This window comes from Oryctolagus cuniculus, chromosome 15, assembly GCF_051225735.1.
Source record: "Oryctolagus cuniculus isolate XC-2025 breed Fujian yellow rabbit chromosome 15, ASM5122573v1, whole genome shotgun sequence".
Classification (NCBI taxonomy): domain Eukaryota; kingdom Metazoa; phylum Chordata; class Mammalia; order Lagomorpha; family Leporidae; genus Oryctolagus; species Oryctolagus cuniculus.
In genome coordinates, this window is record NC_142881.1 from 40,900,634 (window position 1) to 40,919,657 (window position 19,024).

General features: G+C 42.7%; 1 protein-coding gene across 5 annotated transcripts in view; it reads left to right on the forward strand.

Moving 5' to 3' along the window:
- Positions 1-19,024, forward strand: part of SLC16A12 (solute carrier family 16 member 12) — a 147,822-nt gene that overhangs the window by 111,170 nt on the left and 17,628 nt on the right. For 4 of the 5 annotated variants that reach the window (XM_089314794.1, XM_089314792.1, XM_089314791.1 and 1 more), the window contains one exon: positions 7,525-7,772. In XM_089314794.1, the coding sequence (XP_089170920.1) occupies positions 7,663-7,772 (110 nt within the window). In that variant the 5' untranslated portion in view covers positions 7,525-7,662. Of the gene's footprint in view, positions 1-2,758; positions 3,265-7,524; positions 7,773-19,024 lie in introns of those variants that run through there. The other variant, XM_089314795.1, reaches the window with a different exon arrangement.

A 19,024-nucleotide genomic window follows, 5' to 3' on the forward strand; every position in this document is an offset into this window, starting at 1 on the left:
CTTTTTTTTTTTTTTGTACAAAGAACCCAAAACTCAGAAATTATTGCTCAATGGTTTACTGACTGTTTGTCCTGCTAAGAGGTGTTTTATGAAGGTTAGCAGAGCATGGCCCTGCTATGGCTTAAGTTCTCAAAATGTGGCTCAAACTCTTGTGTTTAGATGTATTTTGGAGTCCATTAGTTGACGTTGGTAACACACATATGGGAAGTCTGATAAAGTTTGAAGTAACATTCCCAAGGATAGGATGAGTTTACTCCATGTTTTCACATATGGGATCTGAGAAGACATTGCATTCTTAAATACAGCATCGAAAGCAAAACAAAAGTACAAACTCCAATGCAAATGCATAGGTAACCAACTATGTACATGTTTGGAATCCTTTCAAAGCTACATAACACCATAGAACATGAATCAACATACTTTATAAAAGGCCAGATAGGGATGGGTATTAGTCTTAGAGGTTAAGATTCTTGTGAAGATGCCCACATCCCATATTGGAGTCCCAGCTCCACTCCTGTTTTCAGCTTCCTGCTGATGTACACCCTGGGAAGCAGCAGGTGATGGCTAAACTACTTATGTCCCTGCAAACCACATGGGAGACCTGAATTGAGTTCCTGATTTTGGGCTGGCCCAGCTCTGGCTACTGCTGGCATTTGGGAGAATGAAGGAGCAGATGGAAGCATTGTCCCTTTCCCTCTCCCTCCTCCCTCCTCCCTCTCTCTTTCCCTTCTCCCTCTCCCTCCTCCTCTATCTCCCTTCTCCCTCTCCCTCCTCCCTCTCCCTCTCCCTCTCCCTCTCCCTCTCCCTCTCCCTCTCCCTCTCCAATAAATAAAATTTTAAAATAAGACCAGACTGGGGCCAGCACTGTGGCATAGTGGGTAAAGCCACCACCTCCAGTGCTAGCATCCCATATGGGCACTGGTTCGCATCCCGGCTGCTCCACTTCCAATCCAGCTCTCTGCTATGGCCTGGGAAAGCAGTAGAAGATGGCCCAAGTCCTTGGGCACCCACACCCACATGGGAGACCTGGAAGAAGTTCCAGGCTCCTGGCTTTGGATCGGTGCAACTCCGACAATTGCGGCCAACTGGGGAGTGAACCATCGGATGGAAGACCTCTCTCCTCTACCTTTCCTCTCTCTGTGTAACTCTGAATTTCAAATAAAATAAATAAATCTTAAAAAAAAATAACACCAGACTGTAAATATTTTATGCTTTATGAGCCATATGCTCTCTGTTGCAAGTATTCAACTGCCATGGAAAACATGAGAGCAGCCAAAGGAAAATGTAAATAAATGGATATGGTTGTGTGCCAATAAAATTTGTTTGCTAAAAGAAGCAGCTGCCAAATTTGACTTGAGGGCTGCAGTTTGCCCATCCCTTTCCTGATAGAGAGGCAAATTCCCCTACGAAAAAGGTACCAAGCCAGGCCGGCACCGCGGCTCACTAGGTTAATCCTCCGCCTTGCAGCGCTGGCACACCGGGTTCTAGTCCCGGTCGGGGCGCCGGATTCTGTCCCGGTTGCCCCTCTTCCAGGCCAGCTCTCTGCTCTGGCCAGGGAATGCAGTGGAGGATGGCCCAAGTCCTTGGGCCCTGCACCCCATGGGAGACCAGAAGTACCTGGCTCCTGCCATCGGATCAGCGCAGTGCGCCGGCCGCAGCGTGCCAGCCGTGGCGGCCATTGGAGGGTGAACCAACGGCAAAGGAAGACCTTTCTCTCTGTCTCTCTCTCTCTCACTGTCCACTCTGCATGTCAAAAATAAAAAAAATTTTAAAAAAAGTCTACAAAAAAAAAAAAAAGGTACCAAGCTGCTTAAGTGACTAGCTCACTATGTAATGGTTTAAATTCTTTCCTCTTTCTGTGGATTACTTAATGTTTCTTTTTTTTTTTTTTTTTTTTTTTTTTTTGACAGGCAGAGTGGACAGTGAGAGAGAGAGACAGAGAGAAAGGTCTTCCTTTGCCGTTGGTTCACCCTCCAATGGCCGCCGCGGCCGGCGCGCTGCGGCCGGCGCACCGCGCTGATCCGATGGCAGGAGCCAGGAGCCAGGTGCTTTTTCCTGGTCTCCCATGGGGTGCAGGGCCCAAGCACCTGGGCCATCCTCCACTGCACTCCCTGGCCACAGCAGAGAGCTGGCCTGGAAGAGGGGCAACCGGGACAGAATCCGGCGCCCTGACCGGGACTAGAACCCGGTGTGCCGGCGCCGCTAGGCGGAGGATTAGCCTAGTGAGCCACGGCGCCGGCCTACTTAATGTTTCTTAATGTTTACGTGTCTGTGTCTCCTTTCTGTTTTCTGTGTCTCCCTTCACTGACTCTGAGGTCTTGGTGGTGTTCTACTGAATGTTTAGCAAGTGCTTCTCCCAAATACCTAGATGGGTGGTTTGCCCACTCAGGAGAGCTGCGGTAAAAATGCTCTTACCATGGCCAACTTCACGTCATCAACATGAACATGGCATAGGGATGGCGTACAGTTGATGCTGGCTCTAGCACATCACCAAGTAGACAGATCAGTTTACATTAGTTTGGAATGAGAAGAAACATAGAAATGTAGATTAGTGCTCTCAATAAGTTAAACGTGTTGTTACCTAATAGGCCAGAATGGTAGAAGGGGAGGCTCCAAAATCGATCAATTCAGCAGCTCAGTGACATCATTAAGGTTCCAGAGTGTTTGCATTGTTCTGTTTTACTGGCCTTGGCTCACGGACTGACCTTAGGCTGGTTTCCTTCATGTTGAAGAGGTGACTTCTCTATTTGCAGATGTCATATCCAGATCAAAATTTCTCCCGGGAAAAGAAGGTCTTGTTTCTTTCCTGTGTCTTTTCTGAAGAGAGAGGAAGCAGTTCTCAGATGCTGTCTCATTCTTTGTCACTCACCGACTGGGAAGGGAGACACAATCAAAGCTCATTCTGTGCAGCACTGGATTGGGCACCCTCTCTGAAGCCTAAAGCCCCTGGCAAGAGAGCAGGCAGGATACATCCCTGAACAAAACCAGGTTGCACTAGGGTTAGGGTAGAATAGAGGAAGGGATGAATTATGAATTTTGAGTGGGCAACTGGTTCAGTTTTCTTGCTACAATAGACTGTGTTTAGGAAAGCAAAAGGACGAGTATGGTAGATCTTTTAAGTAAGAGTTTTTCTTTGAGGGTTTTTTTTTTTTTTTTTGGGGGGGGGTGGAGTACTTGATAGTTAATTCTACTTATCCATGACACAAAGTGTATTTTGGAAGAACTGATCCTGAAGCTCCAGACTGTTGGCTACTCCTTTGTAAGGTGAGTTTTGCACTGAATCAGAGATAATTCCATGATGTGTGAAACCAGTGACTCACAAACGTATTTTAGAGAAATGTCAATGATATCATTTAAGAACTGCATTTATGGCTTCATCAGCCTGCAATTCACATCATCCTACTTGTGCGCCATCAGTAAGAATTATATATGTATGATTAGATGAAAGTGTTTATGAGTTTATATTATAGAGTAAGGACATGTAGTAGAAGCAATGCAGGGTGTTGATTAGGAAAAATAGACTTCCAGTCAGATCAAGGCTCATATCCCATTTTTCCTGCTTAATTATATTAATAATTGGACAAGTTACTTAATATCACCAGTCTGCATTTTTGTATCTATAAAATCAGGATAATAATACCTACTTTCTGTGCTTGTTAGGATTAAATGAGATATTTTCTGTACTACTGCTTAATGGCACTATGCCAAGTACTCGGTGAAGGTAGCTCTATATTGTTGTTTGTCCCTAGCACTACTGTTTGTTTTTTTTTTTTTCATGACATTTTAAAAAGACTTTATTTTTCAGTGCAATGTTAGGCTCACAGCAATACTGAGCAGAAGGTACAGACTTCCCCATCTTCCCCCACCTCCACACATGCATTGCCTCCCCCATGTCAGCATCCCCTTGAAGGGTGGTGCATTTGTTGCAGTGCATGAACCCATGTTGACGCATCATCATCATCCAAAGTCTGTGGCTTACATCAGGACTCACCCTTGGCTGTGTATATTCTGTGGCTTGTCCAAATGCATCTTTTTTTTTTATCTTTTATTTAATGAATATAAATTTCCAAAGTACGACTCATGGGTTACAATGGCTTCCCCCCCCCATACCGTCCCTCCCACCCACAACCCTCCCCTTTCCCACTCCCTCTCCCCTTCCATTCACATCAAGATTCATTTTCGATTATCTTAATATACAGAAGATCAGCTTAGTATACCTTAAGTAAGGATTTCAACAGTTTGCTCCCACACAGAAACATAAAGTGAAAAATAATAGATGATTTTTTTTTAAATGATGATGAAATCAGATCAGACCTATTGTCATGTTTAATCCCAGTGAGAGTCAAGTTGGGGAATTGATAATTTCTTTTTTTTTTTTTTTTTTTTTTTTACAGAAGATCAGTTTAGTGTACATTAAGTAAAGATTTCAATCGTTTGCACCCCCATAGAAACACAAAGTGAAATATACTGTTTGAGTACTCGTTATAGCATTAAATCTCAATACAGAGCACATTAAGGACAGAGATCCTACATGAGGAGTAAGTGCACAGTGACTCCTGTTGTTGACTTTACAAATTGACACTCCTGTTTATGGCATCAGTAATCTCCCTATGCACCAGTCATGAGTTTCCGAGGCTATGGAAGCCCCTTGAGTTCTCCGACTCTTATCTTGTTTAGACACAGTCATAGTCAAAGTGGAGGTTCTCTCCTCCCTTCAGAGAAAGGCACCTCCCTCTTTGAAGACCTGTTCTTTCCACTGGGATCTCACTCACAGAGATCTTTTTGCCAGAGTGTCTTGGCTTTCCATGCCTGAAATACTCTCATGGGCTTTTCAGCCCGATCTGAGTGCCTTTAGGGCTGATTCTGAGGCCAGAGCCTAGCACTACTGTTTTGTTTATTATTCAATCCCTATGCCAGTCATTAGCAATATGATCATTTTCAATAATAATTTTTATTTTTTCTACAGTAGGTTTGGTATTTAGGTTTAGCATTGATGCCAGTATCTATTTTCAATATTTTCTATGAATGTATTCCTACATTCACAGGATGGCTGATAAGATGAAAAGGGAGGTTGAAGGCTTCAAAATGAGAAAACCTAAGTATTGCATGTGGGGTCACTCTTGTTGCCTTGGTGAAACTGCTTTTGCTCTCTGAACTTACAGGCTGCTGGTTTGTTCCAGTGGCTTCAAGGATGCATACTTACAAAATTATGTTATGAGCCACTTTTTTGAGAAAGCTATAGTCTTAAAGTAAATTTTTTATTAGGTAAGTTTGTTTGCCCAGTGGTCCATGTTCACCTAATCATGCATACTTTGTCATATTTGAAATGATGTTTCATTTAATTAAGATTTCTTTTAGTGATCATAAGAAAATTTTATCAACAACTGGGTGATGTGCTTAATCCAGGAGAAAAAAAAATCTGTCAAAATTCTTATTTTACCTCTTAAGACAATTCATCTTCTGCTCTAATTAAGACAGCCATTTGGCACACCAAAGAATACTGTAAAAAACACCTCACTCCATAGTTGTTGTGGGACCAAAATCCAGGCATAGCTCGGTGAGGTCCTTGGCTTGAGGGTCTCACAGAGCTGCGATCCAGGTGTCAGCCAGTCTTTTCAACTGGAGCTTCAACTAGGGAACAGTGAGCTTCCAAGCTCACTTGGGATGGGGAGCAGGCAGGAAGTAAACAAGGACATCCCTGAGAATGTCAGTGTTTTTGCTGGCAACTGGAGCCTGCTCTGAGCTCCTACAGGCTACTCACAGTTCCTGCCAAGCAGACCTCACAGTGTGCAACATGGCAGCTGTCTTCCTCAGGCCGGTGGGAGGACTGGAGTGACCTGGCCAGCCAGATGGAGTCTCACATTATATGACACAATCACAGGAGTCATAGGCCCTCACCTAGGCCGTATTCTGTAGGTTAGAAATAAATCACAGGTCCCACCAACACCCAAGGAGACAAATCACATAAAGATGTGAACAACAGGAGCTGGGACCATAAAAATATCTTAAAGTCTACTTATCACTAAATGTATAAGGCTGTAAAACAGTGCATAACACATAGAAGTTTAGTATTTGTACTTCATGAATTAATGTTGCAGATATTACTTCTCTGAACTATGTCTTGCTAATTTTTTAAGCCTATGGTTTACCCATTGTTTTTGTCTATTAATTACAGGCATTAGTGTACATATAATTAATGTTAAGCTAAATTCAATGGTAAATTTTAATTTAGAAAAATCAACAAATGTTTGTCTTGATTTGTTTTATTATTTTACATCTTAGGGAGCCTTCCTTGTAAGATTGGTAAATATTTGCCTATATTTTCAATTATATTTTTAATTCCCCCCCTTTACCTCTGGAACTTAAGAGTTAAATGGAGAGTTCTCCATTGATCTTTACTATCTTATTTAGATTATGTTGAAATATCATGAACATACTAGCTTCTGGACTCTCTATTCTGCTTAATTTATTTGTTCTTTTTTCAATTACACACTTAAAAATTATAGCACTCATGGGTCAGGAATTTATAGTCCAATGATTAAGATGCCAGTTAAGATACCTGTGTTCCAATTCTGGCTTCTGCCTAAAGGAGACACTCTGGATAACAGGTCATGGCTTAGTTGATTGGTTTCCTACCACCCATGTAGAGACCTGGATTGAGTTCCTGGTCCATGGTTTTGTCTGGCTCAGCTCTGGATGCTGTGGGCATTTGGAGAGTGAACCAGATGATGGGATCCCTCTCTGTCTCTCTATTTCTCTACCTCTCAAATAATAAAAAAAATTTAAATTAGAGCATTCTTAGAAGTACCAAAGAATATTCTGTCAGATTCATTCAATAAAATGATTAGGATATATTCTGAGTAGCTGGAAGAGTGAGACTCCAAAGCATAGAGGCCCAAACCAGATCAAAGCTCGTGTGTCTTTTGTGCAATACTGTAGAGATGTGCAAAGTCTAGAGGTGGAGGGGCAGCTCTCACAGAGGCTGCTGGAGGACTCAGATTGCTTCTGCCTTATAGCTCTGCCAGCCTCTAGGGTGATGATGTGGTCTGTGAGGTGGATGAAGTCTCAGCTCCACTTCCTTGTTCTAGTCTGTTGGAAAGCGGGTGCTGGGAGTCCCAGGCAGGCACTATTGCCTTGGAGTTGATGGAACAGAAGTGGCACTTGGGACTTCCGTTTAGTCCCTTCCATCTAGACAGTGTTGTCACACCCATCTTCAAGAGAAGCTAGGGTAAAGGGCATCAAACTGGGGGGTCATGGATTTGTCTGAAATTTGAGAGGTTCAATTATTGAAATAGAGCAGGGATATGGGTACCAAGGGCATCAAGTTGTCTGCCCTGGTTCAATATTCATAGTTATAAATAATCATATTTAATAGAATAAATAATATTTAATAGGATAAAATCATATAATAGTTATAAATAATCATATTTTATAGGAAGGTGATAATTCTTTTTACCAAGTGAAAAAAGATCTATCTTTGTGCATGGTAATAAAGTACAATTATGTCCTGGTTTTTGGTTTTAGATGGCTAGTAACCCATGTGCAAGGTAGCATTCTACACCAACCTTGAATGCCAACAGGAAGTCACTGGGCAGCAAATTCTTCCAAGGTCATATCTTGGCTGTTGGAGTTACTTGGAAGAGAAGAAAAAGGACTGACACCATGACAAAAGTAAAAAGAGCTCGGTCTACTTCCCCTCCAGATGGAGGCTGGGGCTGGATGATTGTGGCTGGTTGTTTCCTTGTTACCATCTGCACCCGGGCAGTCACTAGGTAGGTGGGATTTTCTTTTCTATTTTTTAGATGACCTGGTTTGTCGTCGTCATCTTTTTTTTTAATTTCTAAATATGTTTCAATTTCAGAACCTTCATTGGGAAACTGTGTGTGTGTGATTTGTGTGTGTTGTGTGTTTATTTCTTTGCTCAGATATCTTTTTCTTTGCACAGAATGTGGTTTTCTAGTACTCAGAAGCCTTGAAGTATGGTCTCTTCTGTAAAATCTGATATTTAACACTGGAGAGTTAGAACATTGTTAGATGAAATGCCACGGCTATTCCAGCCATTTGTTTTCATAAGCAGCCCCTGAAGATGTGGATGTATGAGTAATATTTCTTTTCTCCCTCCATCTTGCATCCAAAATGAATATGAAATATTTTAAGCCCTCACATATGAAATAATATGGTAAGTGCCCTGATCATTAAACTAAGGAAGGGTTCCATGCTCTTCTCATAATGAAGTCACTTTTCTAGAGATTTTAATGGATTGCTAAACACCTACCCAAGAAGGTAAGTTAGCATAAACTGGCAAGGTTCCAGTGATGAGCAACATAATTTATAAATCATCTTAATGATAAATATTCTTCTTCTTCTTCTTTTTTTTTTTTTTTGACAGACAGAGTGGACAGTGAGAGAGAGAGAGACAGAGAGGAAGGTCTTCCTTTGCCATTGGTTCACCCTCCAATGGCTGCCGCGGCCGGTGCACCGCGCTGATCTGAAGCCAGGAGCCAGGTACTTATCCTGGTCTCCCGTGCGGGTGCAGGGCCCAAGCATTTGGGCCATCCTCCACTGCACTCCCTGGCCACAGCAGAGAGCTGGCTTGGAAGAGGGGCAACCGGGACAGAATCTGGCGCCCCGACTGGGACTAGAACCCGGTGTGCCGGCGCCCCAAGGCGGAGGATTAGCCTAGTGAGCCACGGCGCCAGCCAATGATAAATCTTAATCATTAAAATTTTACAGGACAGAGAGCTAATTTGATGTGCGATTCATAACACATAAATCAAAAAAGCTATGGGCAAACTTATGGCAAGAGATCATAATGGTTGATCATGCAGCTTTAAGTCTAGGAATGAGGAATAAAGAGTGCCAAGTGAAAAAAAAAACATAGGATTTGTAGCGGATTTGTGAGCCTACATGTACATGGAATTAATTGTCTGTATTTATTCAAGAAAAATGTGTGAGGTCAAAATCATCCTTGAAAACTCTTTGGTTTGCCAGGCACAGAACATTTGGAGACTTAAAAATTGAATCTAGAATTTAAATTCTTTTGCTTCATTCAGTATTTTGGCTGTGATGGTGGAGGCCGAGTTCTACATTGAAGGCTAGCAATACATAAATACAAGGATCCTTTAAAAAGTTCATGGAAAATAAGTTTATTATGGTACAAAAAATTGAATATGCATATGAGGGACCTTCAGAAAAGTCAAGAAAATGTGTATTATGAAAAATTATGCATAAATTTCAAAAAATTTTTGAACCAAAAATATCTTTTAATTTTGTTTTCCATGAACTTTTTGAAGTACCCTCATACAGGGATTCTCTCGTTCTCTCTGCTCACTTCTCCCTCTCTCTTTTCTCCCAAGGGCGTAGTCTTGAATGTGCTTAAGTTAGATGTATATACATTGTGACTCATGAGTTGCATTCCTGTTTGGTATAAATACATATTTGAAATCTGCATTTGCTAGCTCTTTCCCTACAGTTGCTTCTATTAGAATAGAACTCTTTGTTTCTCTTCTCTGGCAGTACAAGATACTAATTTGCACTAATAACTTTGGTGGCATCATTAATGTTTTGATGCCACTTTCTCCTAAAATGGATAAAAAGCAGGATAGAAACAATAAGGGTTTGTTGATAATTGCCATCATATGCATTTTTTTAAGGTAACATGATAAGGTTGAGTCTGAGTTTTCTCCTATCCATATTAATGATCCTTATGTTCTGGGTGTGAAGAGACCATGGAGCTAAAAGTAATCAGTTCCATCTTGGTTTTTGCATGGGAAGTGTCCATCATTCACATGGGGGGAAGTGGGCTCAATGAGTTATAAGAAGGAATCATACTGGACTCTTCCAGATATTGAATCTTCAGGATGAAGTTGCACTCCTGTGGAGTTGTTCATGGTTCTTCTAGTTGAGATTCCAAAATACTGTTCCTAATTGCATTGTCTCATGAGAGCCTTGTGATTTAGGCAGTCTAGGCACATCCACCCCATTTAGTAGATTAGTATACTGATACTCAGAAAAGGTAAGGGATTTGCCTATATCTTTGGCTGGTAGAACAGAGCTGGCATGCTAGTCTTTTTGTTTCACATTCATTCATAATCCATTGATTCTTGCAACACGCACACCCACCCACCCACACACACACACACCCACTACAGCTTACGCTCTGGAATAACTGTAACATTATGAGGCACATTTTTTTCCAAAATCACCCTGCTTATAGGAAGCATTGTATTAATACAACTACCCTGTAATATCCATCTTTTTACCATGTCAGTGAGGGGAAGTCAAAGTATTAGGGGACAGTTGACTCCAAACTCATCTTAGAGGCTCCCTGTCTTCTCCTTCCTGTTGGTGATGGACTATGAGTGATTTTACTCCCAATTTATGTACAAAAAATTGCATATGAAGCCTGGGGGAGTTTTTTTGAATGTCATCCTCTGGAATTATGGAAATAATCAGGGGCAGGGGTCCATAGATAACTGAGAAGTCACATCAAAGACACTAATTTACTCATGGTCTCTCAGGCTCATCAGTGTTATATGTGCTTTGTTTTATTTAGCAGAATAGTGAACTCCAATTTTCTCTAAATAACAGTGAGATGGTCAACAGATCTCATGAAGCCACCAAGGGTGGAAATGCTTGCATCTTTTTTTAGGTTGTACCTTCATATCCTTCATATTTTCAACTGCAATTCCACTGTAATCCGTTCCACTAATGTGTACATGGTAGTCATGGAGGAGCAGGCTCTGTGCTAGGTGCTTCCAGTGCACTAAGATATCAGGACACCATCTAGTACACTCAGCCATAAATAACTGAAATACAGAACAAAGTGTGTAAGTGTAACATAGGTTTAAAAAAAAAAGAATTTAAAGTAACACCGAGAGAGGAATTAATACTGACCTGGAAGTGCAGAGCAGGCTTTCTGGAAAACTTGTCCCTGGAGTGAGTTCTTAAAGAATGGGAATCATTTGGTCAGGTAGAAATGAAAGAGAAAGATGCTTCAAACAGTGTCAAAGCAATGAGCCTTGGCTGGTACTTGCTTGGTGGTGATGGTGGCAGGCTCCGTTCCTGGATTGCCAAGGGCTTACCCAGAAATCAGAAAAGGGTTGGGCTGGCAAAAAAGGCCTACTCTCAGGGACTACTGAAGATGCTAAAAGGAGGCAACCTGAGCAGAGTGAGTTTAGAGGAGAAAGGTGTGATAATGTGGCCAGCACTGAAATCCAAGCGTCACAGACCAGGGAGTAGCCAAGAGAACTGGAAATAGGAACAAGGAAAGCAGCCCTGGGTGATTTTTTTCAGTTCCCACAATCAGTCCCTGTTGGGCAATTAACTTTTTTCTGCTTTTTAAAAATTAAACCATACATTCATGCCATAAGAATTCAAACAATATACAAACATATAAAATACAAAAATTTTTCTCCTCATTCTCCTGGAGTCTACCTTCATTGCTCAATGTGAACTTTATCGGGCTGGCGCCATCCTCCACCTGCGGCGCCAGCATCCCATATGGGCGCCAGGTTCTAGTCCCGATTGCTTGGTTGCTTCTCTTCCAGTCCAGCTCTCTGCTGTGCCTCCGGAGGGCAGTGGAGGATGGCCCAGGTGCTTGGGCCCCTGCACCCACATGGGAGACCAGGAAGAAGCACATGGCTCCTGGCTTCGGATCAGCGCAGTGCCGGCTGTAGCGGCCATTAGGGGAGTGAACCAATGGAAGGAAGACCTTTCTTTCTGTCTCTCTCTCACAGTCTATAACTCTACCCGTCAAATAAAAAAAAAAAAAGTGAACTTTTATCAATAGTTTCTTGACATCAATAAATTTAAAAAAATTTTAAAAGTTTAAAAAAATTAAAAAACCTAATATTAACATATAAATGCATTATATGTTATATTACAGTACATTATAAATCAATTATTTTTATTTATATCAATAGGATCATACTACCACACTCTTTTCGCTTAATGTTTTTTTGAAACTCTTTCCATATTAACACATATATCCGTACCTTACTGAAAAATATGAGGAGACTTCAAAAGGCTCATGGAAAAATGAAATTAAGATAAGTTTGGGTGGGTGTTTGGCCTAGACATTAACACACTGGTTAAGACACCTGTGTCCCACATCCTGGCTCCCGATTATAGCTTCCTGCAGGCTCTGGGAAGCAGTGGTGATGGCTCAGATAATTGGGTTCCTGCCACCCACACAGAAATTTGGATTGAGTTCCTGGCTCATTGTTCTGGCTGGCCAGCCCTGGCTGTTGCAGTAATTTAGGTGAGCCAGCAGATGTGAACTCTCTTTGTCTGGCTGTTTTTTGTCTCTCTGCCTCTTGAATTTTTTTTAAAACTTATTTTGGTGGAAAAAATTTTTGAAATCTATACAAAGTTTTTAAATTCCATTCTCCACAGGCTTTTTATAGTACCCTTATAGTTGCTTAAAATTCTACCATATGGCTGTGTCCGTAGTTATTTAACACATTCTGACTCATGGGCATTGTATTTTTTTTTTCCTGATTTTTGTTGTTACTGACAATGTTAAACTATGACCTATGGCTTTTTGTTTTAAAGATTTACTTATTATTTGAAAGGCAGTATTATAGAGAGGCAGAGGCAGAGGCAGAGAGAGAGAGAGAGAGAGAGAGAGAGAGGTCTTCCATTCACTGGTTCACTCCTCAGATGTCTGCAATGGCCAAGTTGCGCCAATCCAAAGCCAGGAGCCAGGTGCTTCTTCCGGCTCTCCCACGAAGGTACAGGGGCCCAAGGACTTGGGCCATCTTCTACTGCTTTCCCAAGCCATAGCAGAGAGCTGGATCAGAAGTGGAACAGCTGGGACTAGAACCGGTCCTCATATGGGATGCCCGCACTGCAGGTGGTAGCTTTACCGGCTACGCCACAGTGCCAGTCCCAACTTATGCCATTTAAAAGTGACATTTCAGGGGCAAGTATTGTGGTGCAGCAAATTAAGGCACTGCTCAGGATACCTGCATCCCATACAGAGCACTGGTTTGAATCCCTGTGTTCTGTTTCCAATCCAGTTTCCTGCTAATGCATGCTGGGAGGCAGAAGATAATGACCTAAGTGCTTGGGACCCTACCACCCATGTAGATGACCTGAATGCAGCTCTGACCTTGGCCTGATCCAGCCCTGGCTGTTGAAGGGAGTGAACTTGCCGATAGAAGATCTCTCTCTCTCTCTCTCTCTCTCCTTGTTGGACAGTCTTTAAAGATGAAAATAAATAAACATTTAAAAATCTAATCTAATCTAATCTACAAAAATCATTGTATCTAATGATGCTGCTTCCCACACAAAATTTAGATAGAGCTAAAGTTGTGCAGGCTAAGAAACCAGTTATTCCCACTGCTTGTTAATGTCTGTTGATTATTTATCTCTATTATTTTGAGAGCTATCATGTTGCCAAATACATTAACTATGCTAAGAATAATATTTCATGTGTAATTGCATGATAGCCTATTTATAAATCAACCACTTGAACTGGATCTGGTTCTTTAAAAGCTATTTTTGATTTAAATATCAAAAAACAAACAAAAAAGCATCCCAGGTCTGAGATTTGTTTTCTTCCAAATTTTGGGTCCAGATTAATTTAGTTGCAATAAGTGTCTGGAGGTTTTTTGTTTTTTTTTTTTTTTTTTTCTCAGATTAGGAGTCTTTTGCTGGCGCCACAGCTCGATAGGCTAATCCACCTGCGGCGCCGGCACACCGGGTTCTAGTCCCCGTTAGGGCGCCGGATTCTGTCCCGCTTGCTCCTCTTCCAGTCCAGCTCTCTGCTGTGGCCCGAGAGTGCAGTGGAGGATGGCCCAAGTCCTTGGGCCCTGTACCCCATGGGAGACCAGGAGAAGCACCTGGCTCCTGGCTTCGGATCAGTGCAGTGCGCTGGCTACAGCGCGCCGGCCGCAGCAGCCACTGAGGGGTGAACCAACGGATAAAAGGAAGACCTTTCTCTCTGTCTCTCTCTCTTATTGTCCACTCTGCCTGTCAAAAAAAAATTAGGAGTCTTTTTTAAAAAAGATTTATTTTATTTATTTGAAAACCAGAGTGAGTGAGAGAAAGAAAGAGAAAGAGAAAGAGAGAGAGAGAGAGAGAGAAAGAGAGAGAGAGAGAGATCTTCCATCTGCTGGTTCACTGCCCAAATGGCTGTAATGGCCAGAGCTGAGCTGAACTGCTGCCAGGAGCTGGGCCATCTGCTGCTTTCCCAGGTACATTAGTGGGGAGCTGGAGCAGTGGAGCAGCCAGAACTCAAACCATTGCCAATATGGGATGCTGACACTGCAAACAGGGATTTTAAACTGCTGCGCCACAGCACTAGCCCTGGAATTACGGAGTTCTTTTAATGATAGTTGAATTTCTATAAACAATTGATAACTTTAGCTGAGCACTTACTTGGTGCTTATTGGCATTTGTTGAGACATTTTTTACTGATAAATAATGTAATCTTCCTAACAGAGAGAGGTTGCATAATATGTCCAAGAACTCATAGTAATATTGCTTATAACCTCAAGGCACACACAATACCTGTGGATCAATTCTTTTGTGGATAACCTCATCCACCACTGAAGTCAGATGTTTTGTTAGCACCAGATGTTGTTAGCACCAACTGCCAGGTGTTGTTAGCACCCAGCTGTACTGGAACAGTGTGGCAGGGGGTAGAGGGTGGAGGGATGGTGGGAATTTTACAGCAGAGTGCCGAGACTCTGACAGCAAGCTTGTTGACCCCTGGCGTGAAAGTATCTTGGAGACTGTCACTTCATAACAGATGACACTTGCATGAGATTTTGTCCCCACATTCTTTTGGACAGAACCTATCAAGTCCTAAAGAATGTTGGGAGGTTTTTGCTACTGCAGCAGGAGCCAGCCGATTCTGATCAATACAGTCGTGATGGCCAAAATGTTTCTTTTATAAAGGAGAAAATAGAGACCTTGAGAGATTAGGAAGCTTGATCAAGAACTCTCAGTTACCTGATGTGAGAAGCCTGCTCTCCTAATATCTGTAATGACAGAAATATCCGAAAGAACATCAAAAATAAAAGCAATCTCCAGAGTGAAGGCTACCCATGCTCCCAATAAAACTTGATTTCTTGAAGATTGTTTTTATATTTAGAAGGCATAAAATGTGAAACCCTTTGAAAAATTCTCTTGTTCATGTGTACTTCAAATAGTTCATGGAAAAATGGAACGAAAAGATAAGTCTGTTCTGTTGCAAAATCTTTTGAAATTCATGCATAGTTTTTTCATAGTATGCATTTTCTATCAACTTTTTGAAGTCCCCTGTAATTTTCCCTTTTGAGGACAGACAAGAAGCAACATGATATTCTTCCTGTATTTCATGAAAGGCACATGTCACATCATTCTGAAGCCTGCATGTGATTCTTAAAAATTTCAAAAAAGAAAAAAAATTCACCTCTAGAAAGCCTGATGAAGCATTTAGATTTTCTGACACCTAATTTTTTTTTAAAAAAGATTTACTTATTTATTTGAAAGTCAAGTTAAAAGAGAAAGTTAACAGAGAGACACACAGAGAGAGATCTTCCATCTGCTGGTTTTCTCCCACATGATCACAACGGCCGGGGCTGGGCCAGTCTGAAACCAGGAACCAGGAGCTTCTCCTGGGTCTCTCACATGTGTGACAGGGACTCAAACCCTTGGATCATCTTCCACAGCCTTTCCCAGGCCATTAGCAGGGAGCTGGATTGGAAGTGGAGCAGCCGGGAGATGAATCAGGGCCCATATTGGATGCTGGCATTGCAAGTGGTGGCTTTTCCTGCTACTCATAATGCCCACTCCCACATCTAACATTAGACTGAAAGAACAGGTGAAGTCAGTAAGAAAACCAGCAAGCAGGAAAGGAAACAACAGTAAATTTTTTTTTAAAAGATTTATTTACTTGAGAGACAGAGTTATAGACAGAAAGAGGGAGAGACAGAGTTCTTCTACCTTCTGGTTCACTCCTGAAATGGCCACAATGACCGGAGCTGGGTTGTTCCAAAGCTAGGAACCAGGAGTTTCTTTTGGGTCTCACACATGGGTCCAGGGACCCAAGCACTTGGGCCATCTTCCACTGCTTTCCCAGGTCATTAGCAGGGAGCTGGTTTAGAACTGGAGCAGCTGGGACTCAAACCGGTGCCCATATGGGATACCAGCACCTCAGGTGGAGGATCAACCTGCTGAGCCACAGCACCAGCCCCAACAGAGCAAGATTTTTTAAAAAACAAAAAATCTCAAGAGACAAATGTAGTCACGCAAACAAATTCCTCAAAAGAATCTAGTGAACAGAAAGAGGAGATTATGATTTACAGTTCCAAATTACCGTCTCTGGACCCTGTTGTTTTAGATAGCGTGTGTTCTTCACGTACCTGCAGCTTCTGTGTGTTCTAATGCTGAGCCTTTCAGCCTGTAACTCCTTCAGAGCCTTCACATCACTCTTTCACACACCGCCCCCGCCCCCCAGCCGTACTCCCCTGTGGAACTGCCGCCCAGTCTTCCTCTTCCTTCTCTCATAGCTCAGGAAGTTACTGTGAAACCACTCTCACTTCCTTATCTTTCAGTCATTTTTCTCTACCAACTCTACTTCCTTCCTCCTTTCCTCCTTCCCTCCCTCCCTCCTTCCCTCTCTCTTTCCCTCCAGAGAGGGAGGTACTATACTAGATATTGGAAATTCAGCATGAGTTAAGGTAGACATGGTCTTTGCTGTCACAGAGCAAGATAATGGAGCATACAAATGCAAGGAGAATTGCCATACAGTGTGGTAAATGTCTAGCATGTAGCAGAAATACACGAGAGATGTATCAACCCCAATCTTAGACAGTTGGAGGTGGTCAAGAAAGCCTTCTTGGAGTAGTCTTATCTTGAGACTAAAAGAACAAGAGAGGTTGGGAAAGCATCCTAGAAAAGAAAAAAGTCAGGGCTCAGAGGTGTTGGAACAGCATAGGTGGCAAGCTGGAAGGAGTGTGGTGTGGCCAGAGGGAAGTAGTCAACAGGTGTGGAAGAAGGAGAGAGCTAGGAAGAGGCAGCTCATGGGATCTCCAGAGGCAGGGTAAAGGGCCAGGACCTGACCTGTGGTCTGGTAAGGCCACGCTGAATGCAGAATGTACTGAGGGCAGCCAAGTGTGAATCCAGAGAGTTCATGTAGGAGGGTTTTGTCTGCAGTCCAGGAGGAAGGTGCTGGTGTGAATTATGAATAAAGGGGTTGATGATAGGCAGAGGCATTTAAGAGCTATGCATGACAGACGATAAGCAGAACTCAATAGCTGATTACATCAGGCTTGTTCTGGTCTCTGGGAATATTCTCCAGTGGAGGCCAGGGATGCTGCCACACATGCTACGATGCACAGAACAGCCCACCCCAAGAAAGAATTATCTGGCCCCGAATGTCAGCAGTGCTTTCACTGAACTCTGGGCTAAAGAAAAGAACTATTTTGATAATTCCACTATAACTAATAAACAATTGCTCATTTCACTAGAAGGCCTGCTGGTTAGGAGAAAGTAGCTGACTTCTTAGTACTACGTTGGCAATCTGCAGGATGTTAAGAAACACCAAGGGCCCAAGGACTTGAGCCATCTTCTGCTGCTTTCCCAAGGGTATTAGCAGGGAGTTGTATTGGAAGTGGAGCAGTCAGGACTTGAACCAGTGCTCACATGGGATGCTGGCATCATGGACAATGGCTTAACATGCTGTACCATAATGCTGGCCCCATGGCTTTTGTTGCCAGAACTTAAACTAGTTTAAGGATATTTCAGTTAATTCATCCTTTTTTAAAAAGCTCTGCAATATTCTAATCTCATTTAAAGTCAGCCATATAGTTTGTGCTGCCATTCTCTGTATTGTTACAGGTGTGGCTATGGTCCAGGACTCCAGGTTCTGACATCATCATTAAGGTCACGTGATCCACTGCAGCAGTAGACTTCTCAAATCACCAAGTGGAGAAGGACTAGCTTTTCTATTCCTTTGACAGAGGTGCTTGCCTGCAGCACCCAGAATGGGGCTGTGGAGAACACAGAGATGAGCCACTCAGATGGCCTTAGCTGTAGCGTGTGCAGTCAGCACCCAGGGTCTCTCCCCTATGGAAAGCTGCGTCTCCCTGGAGCACCATTTCACTGGAGATGGGCCGAGGGGGATCAGGCCTGCTTCAGTTTGACCACTTTCTGCCTAATCCTGCATCCTCTTCCACTCTTTCTCCTGCATGCCAAACCCCAACCCAGTGTCTGCTGAGACTTGGAAGTTAGCTCCCTACACTGTTCCCTCTCCTCTTTTCCATCACCAGGACCAGCAACATAATTACAGGGCCCATTGTAAATTGATAATCCAGGGTCCCTTTTTCAAATAGCAGGGAAGTAGTGCTATTAAAACTACTAAAATTGGGGGCTGGCGCTGTGGCTTAATAGGTTAAGCCACTGTCTACAGCACCAGCATCCTTTATAGGTGCCAATTCGAGTCTCCATTGCTCCTCTTCCAATCCAGCTCCCTGCTAATGTGCCTTGTAAAGCTGTAGAAGGTGGCCCAAATCCTTGGGTCCCGACACCCACATGGGAAACCCAGAAGAAGCTCCTGGCTTCTGGCTTCGGCCTGGTCCAGTCCCAGCCCTTGCAGCCATTTGGAGAGTGAACCAACAGATGGAAGATCATTCTCTATTTCTCTATTTCTCTCTCTCTCTCTTTCTCTCTCTCTGTGTGTGTGTGTGTGTGTAATTCTGCCTCACAAGTAAGTAAAATAAATCTTTTTAAAAAGTACTAAAATTGACATCTTTTTTAAAAAAAGTTATTTACTTATTTGAAAGGCAGAGTTAAAGGGAGAGGGAAAGGGAGAGACACAGAGAGAAAGATTTTCTACCCATTGGTTCACTTCCTAAATGGCCACAATGGTCAAGGCTGGGCCAGGTAGAATCCAGGAACCTGGACCTCCAACTGGGTCTCCCACTTAGGTGCAAGAGCCCAAGGACTTGGGCCATCTCCCCCTGCTTTTACAGGTACATTAGCAGGAAGTTAGGTAAAAAATAGAGCAACTGAGACTTGAACTTGCTCCCAT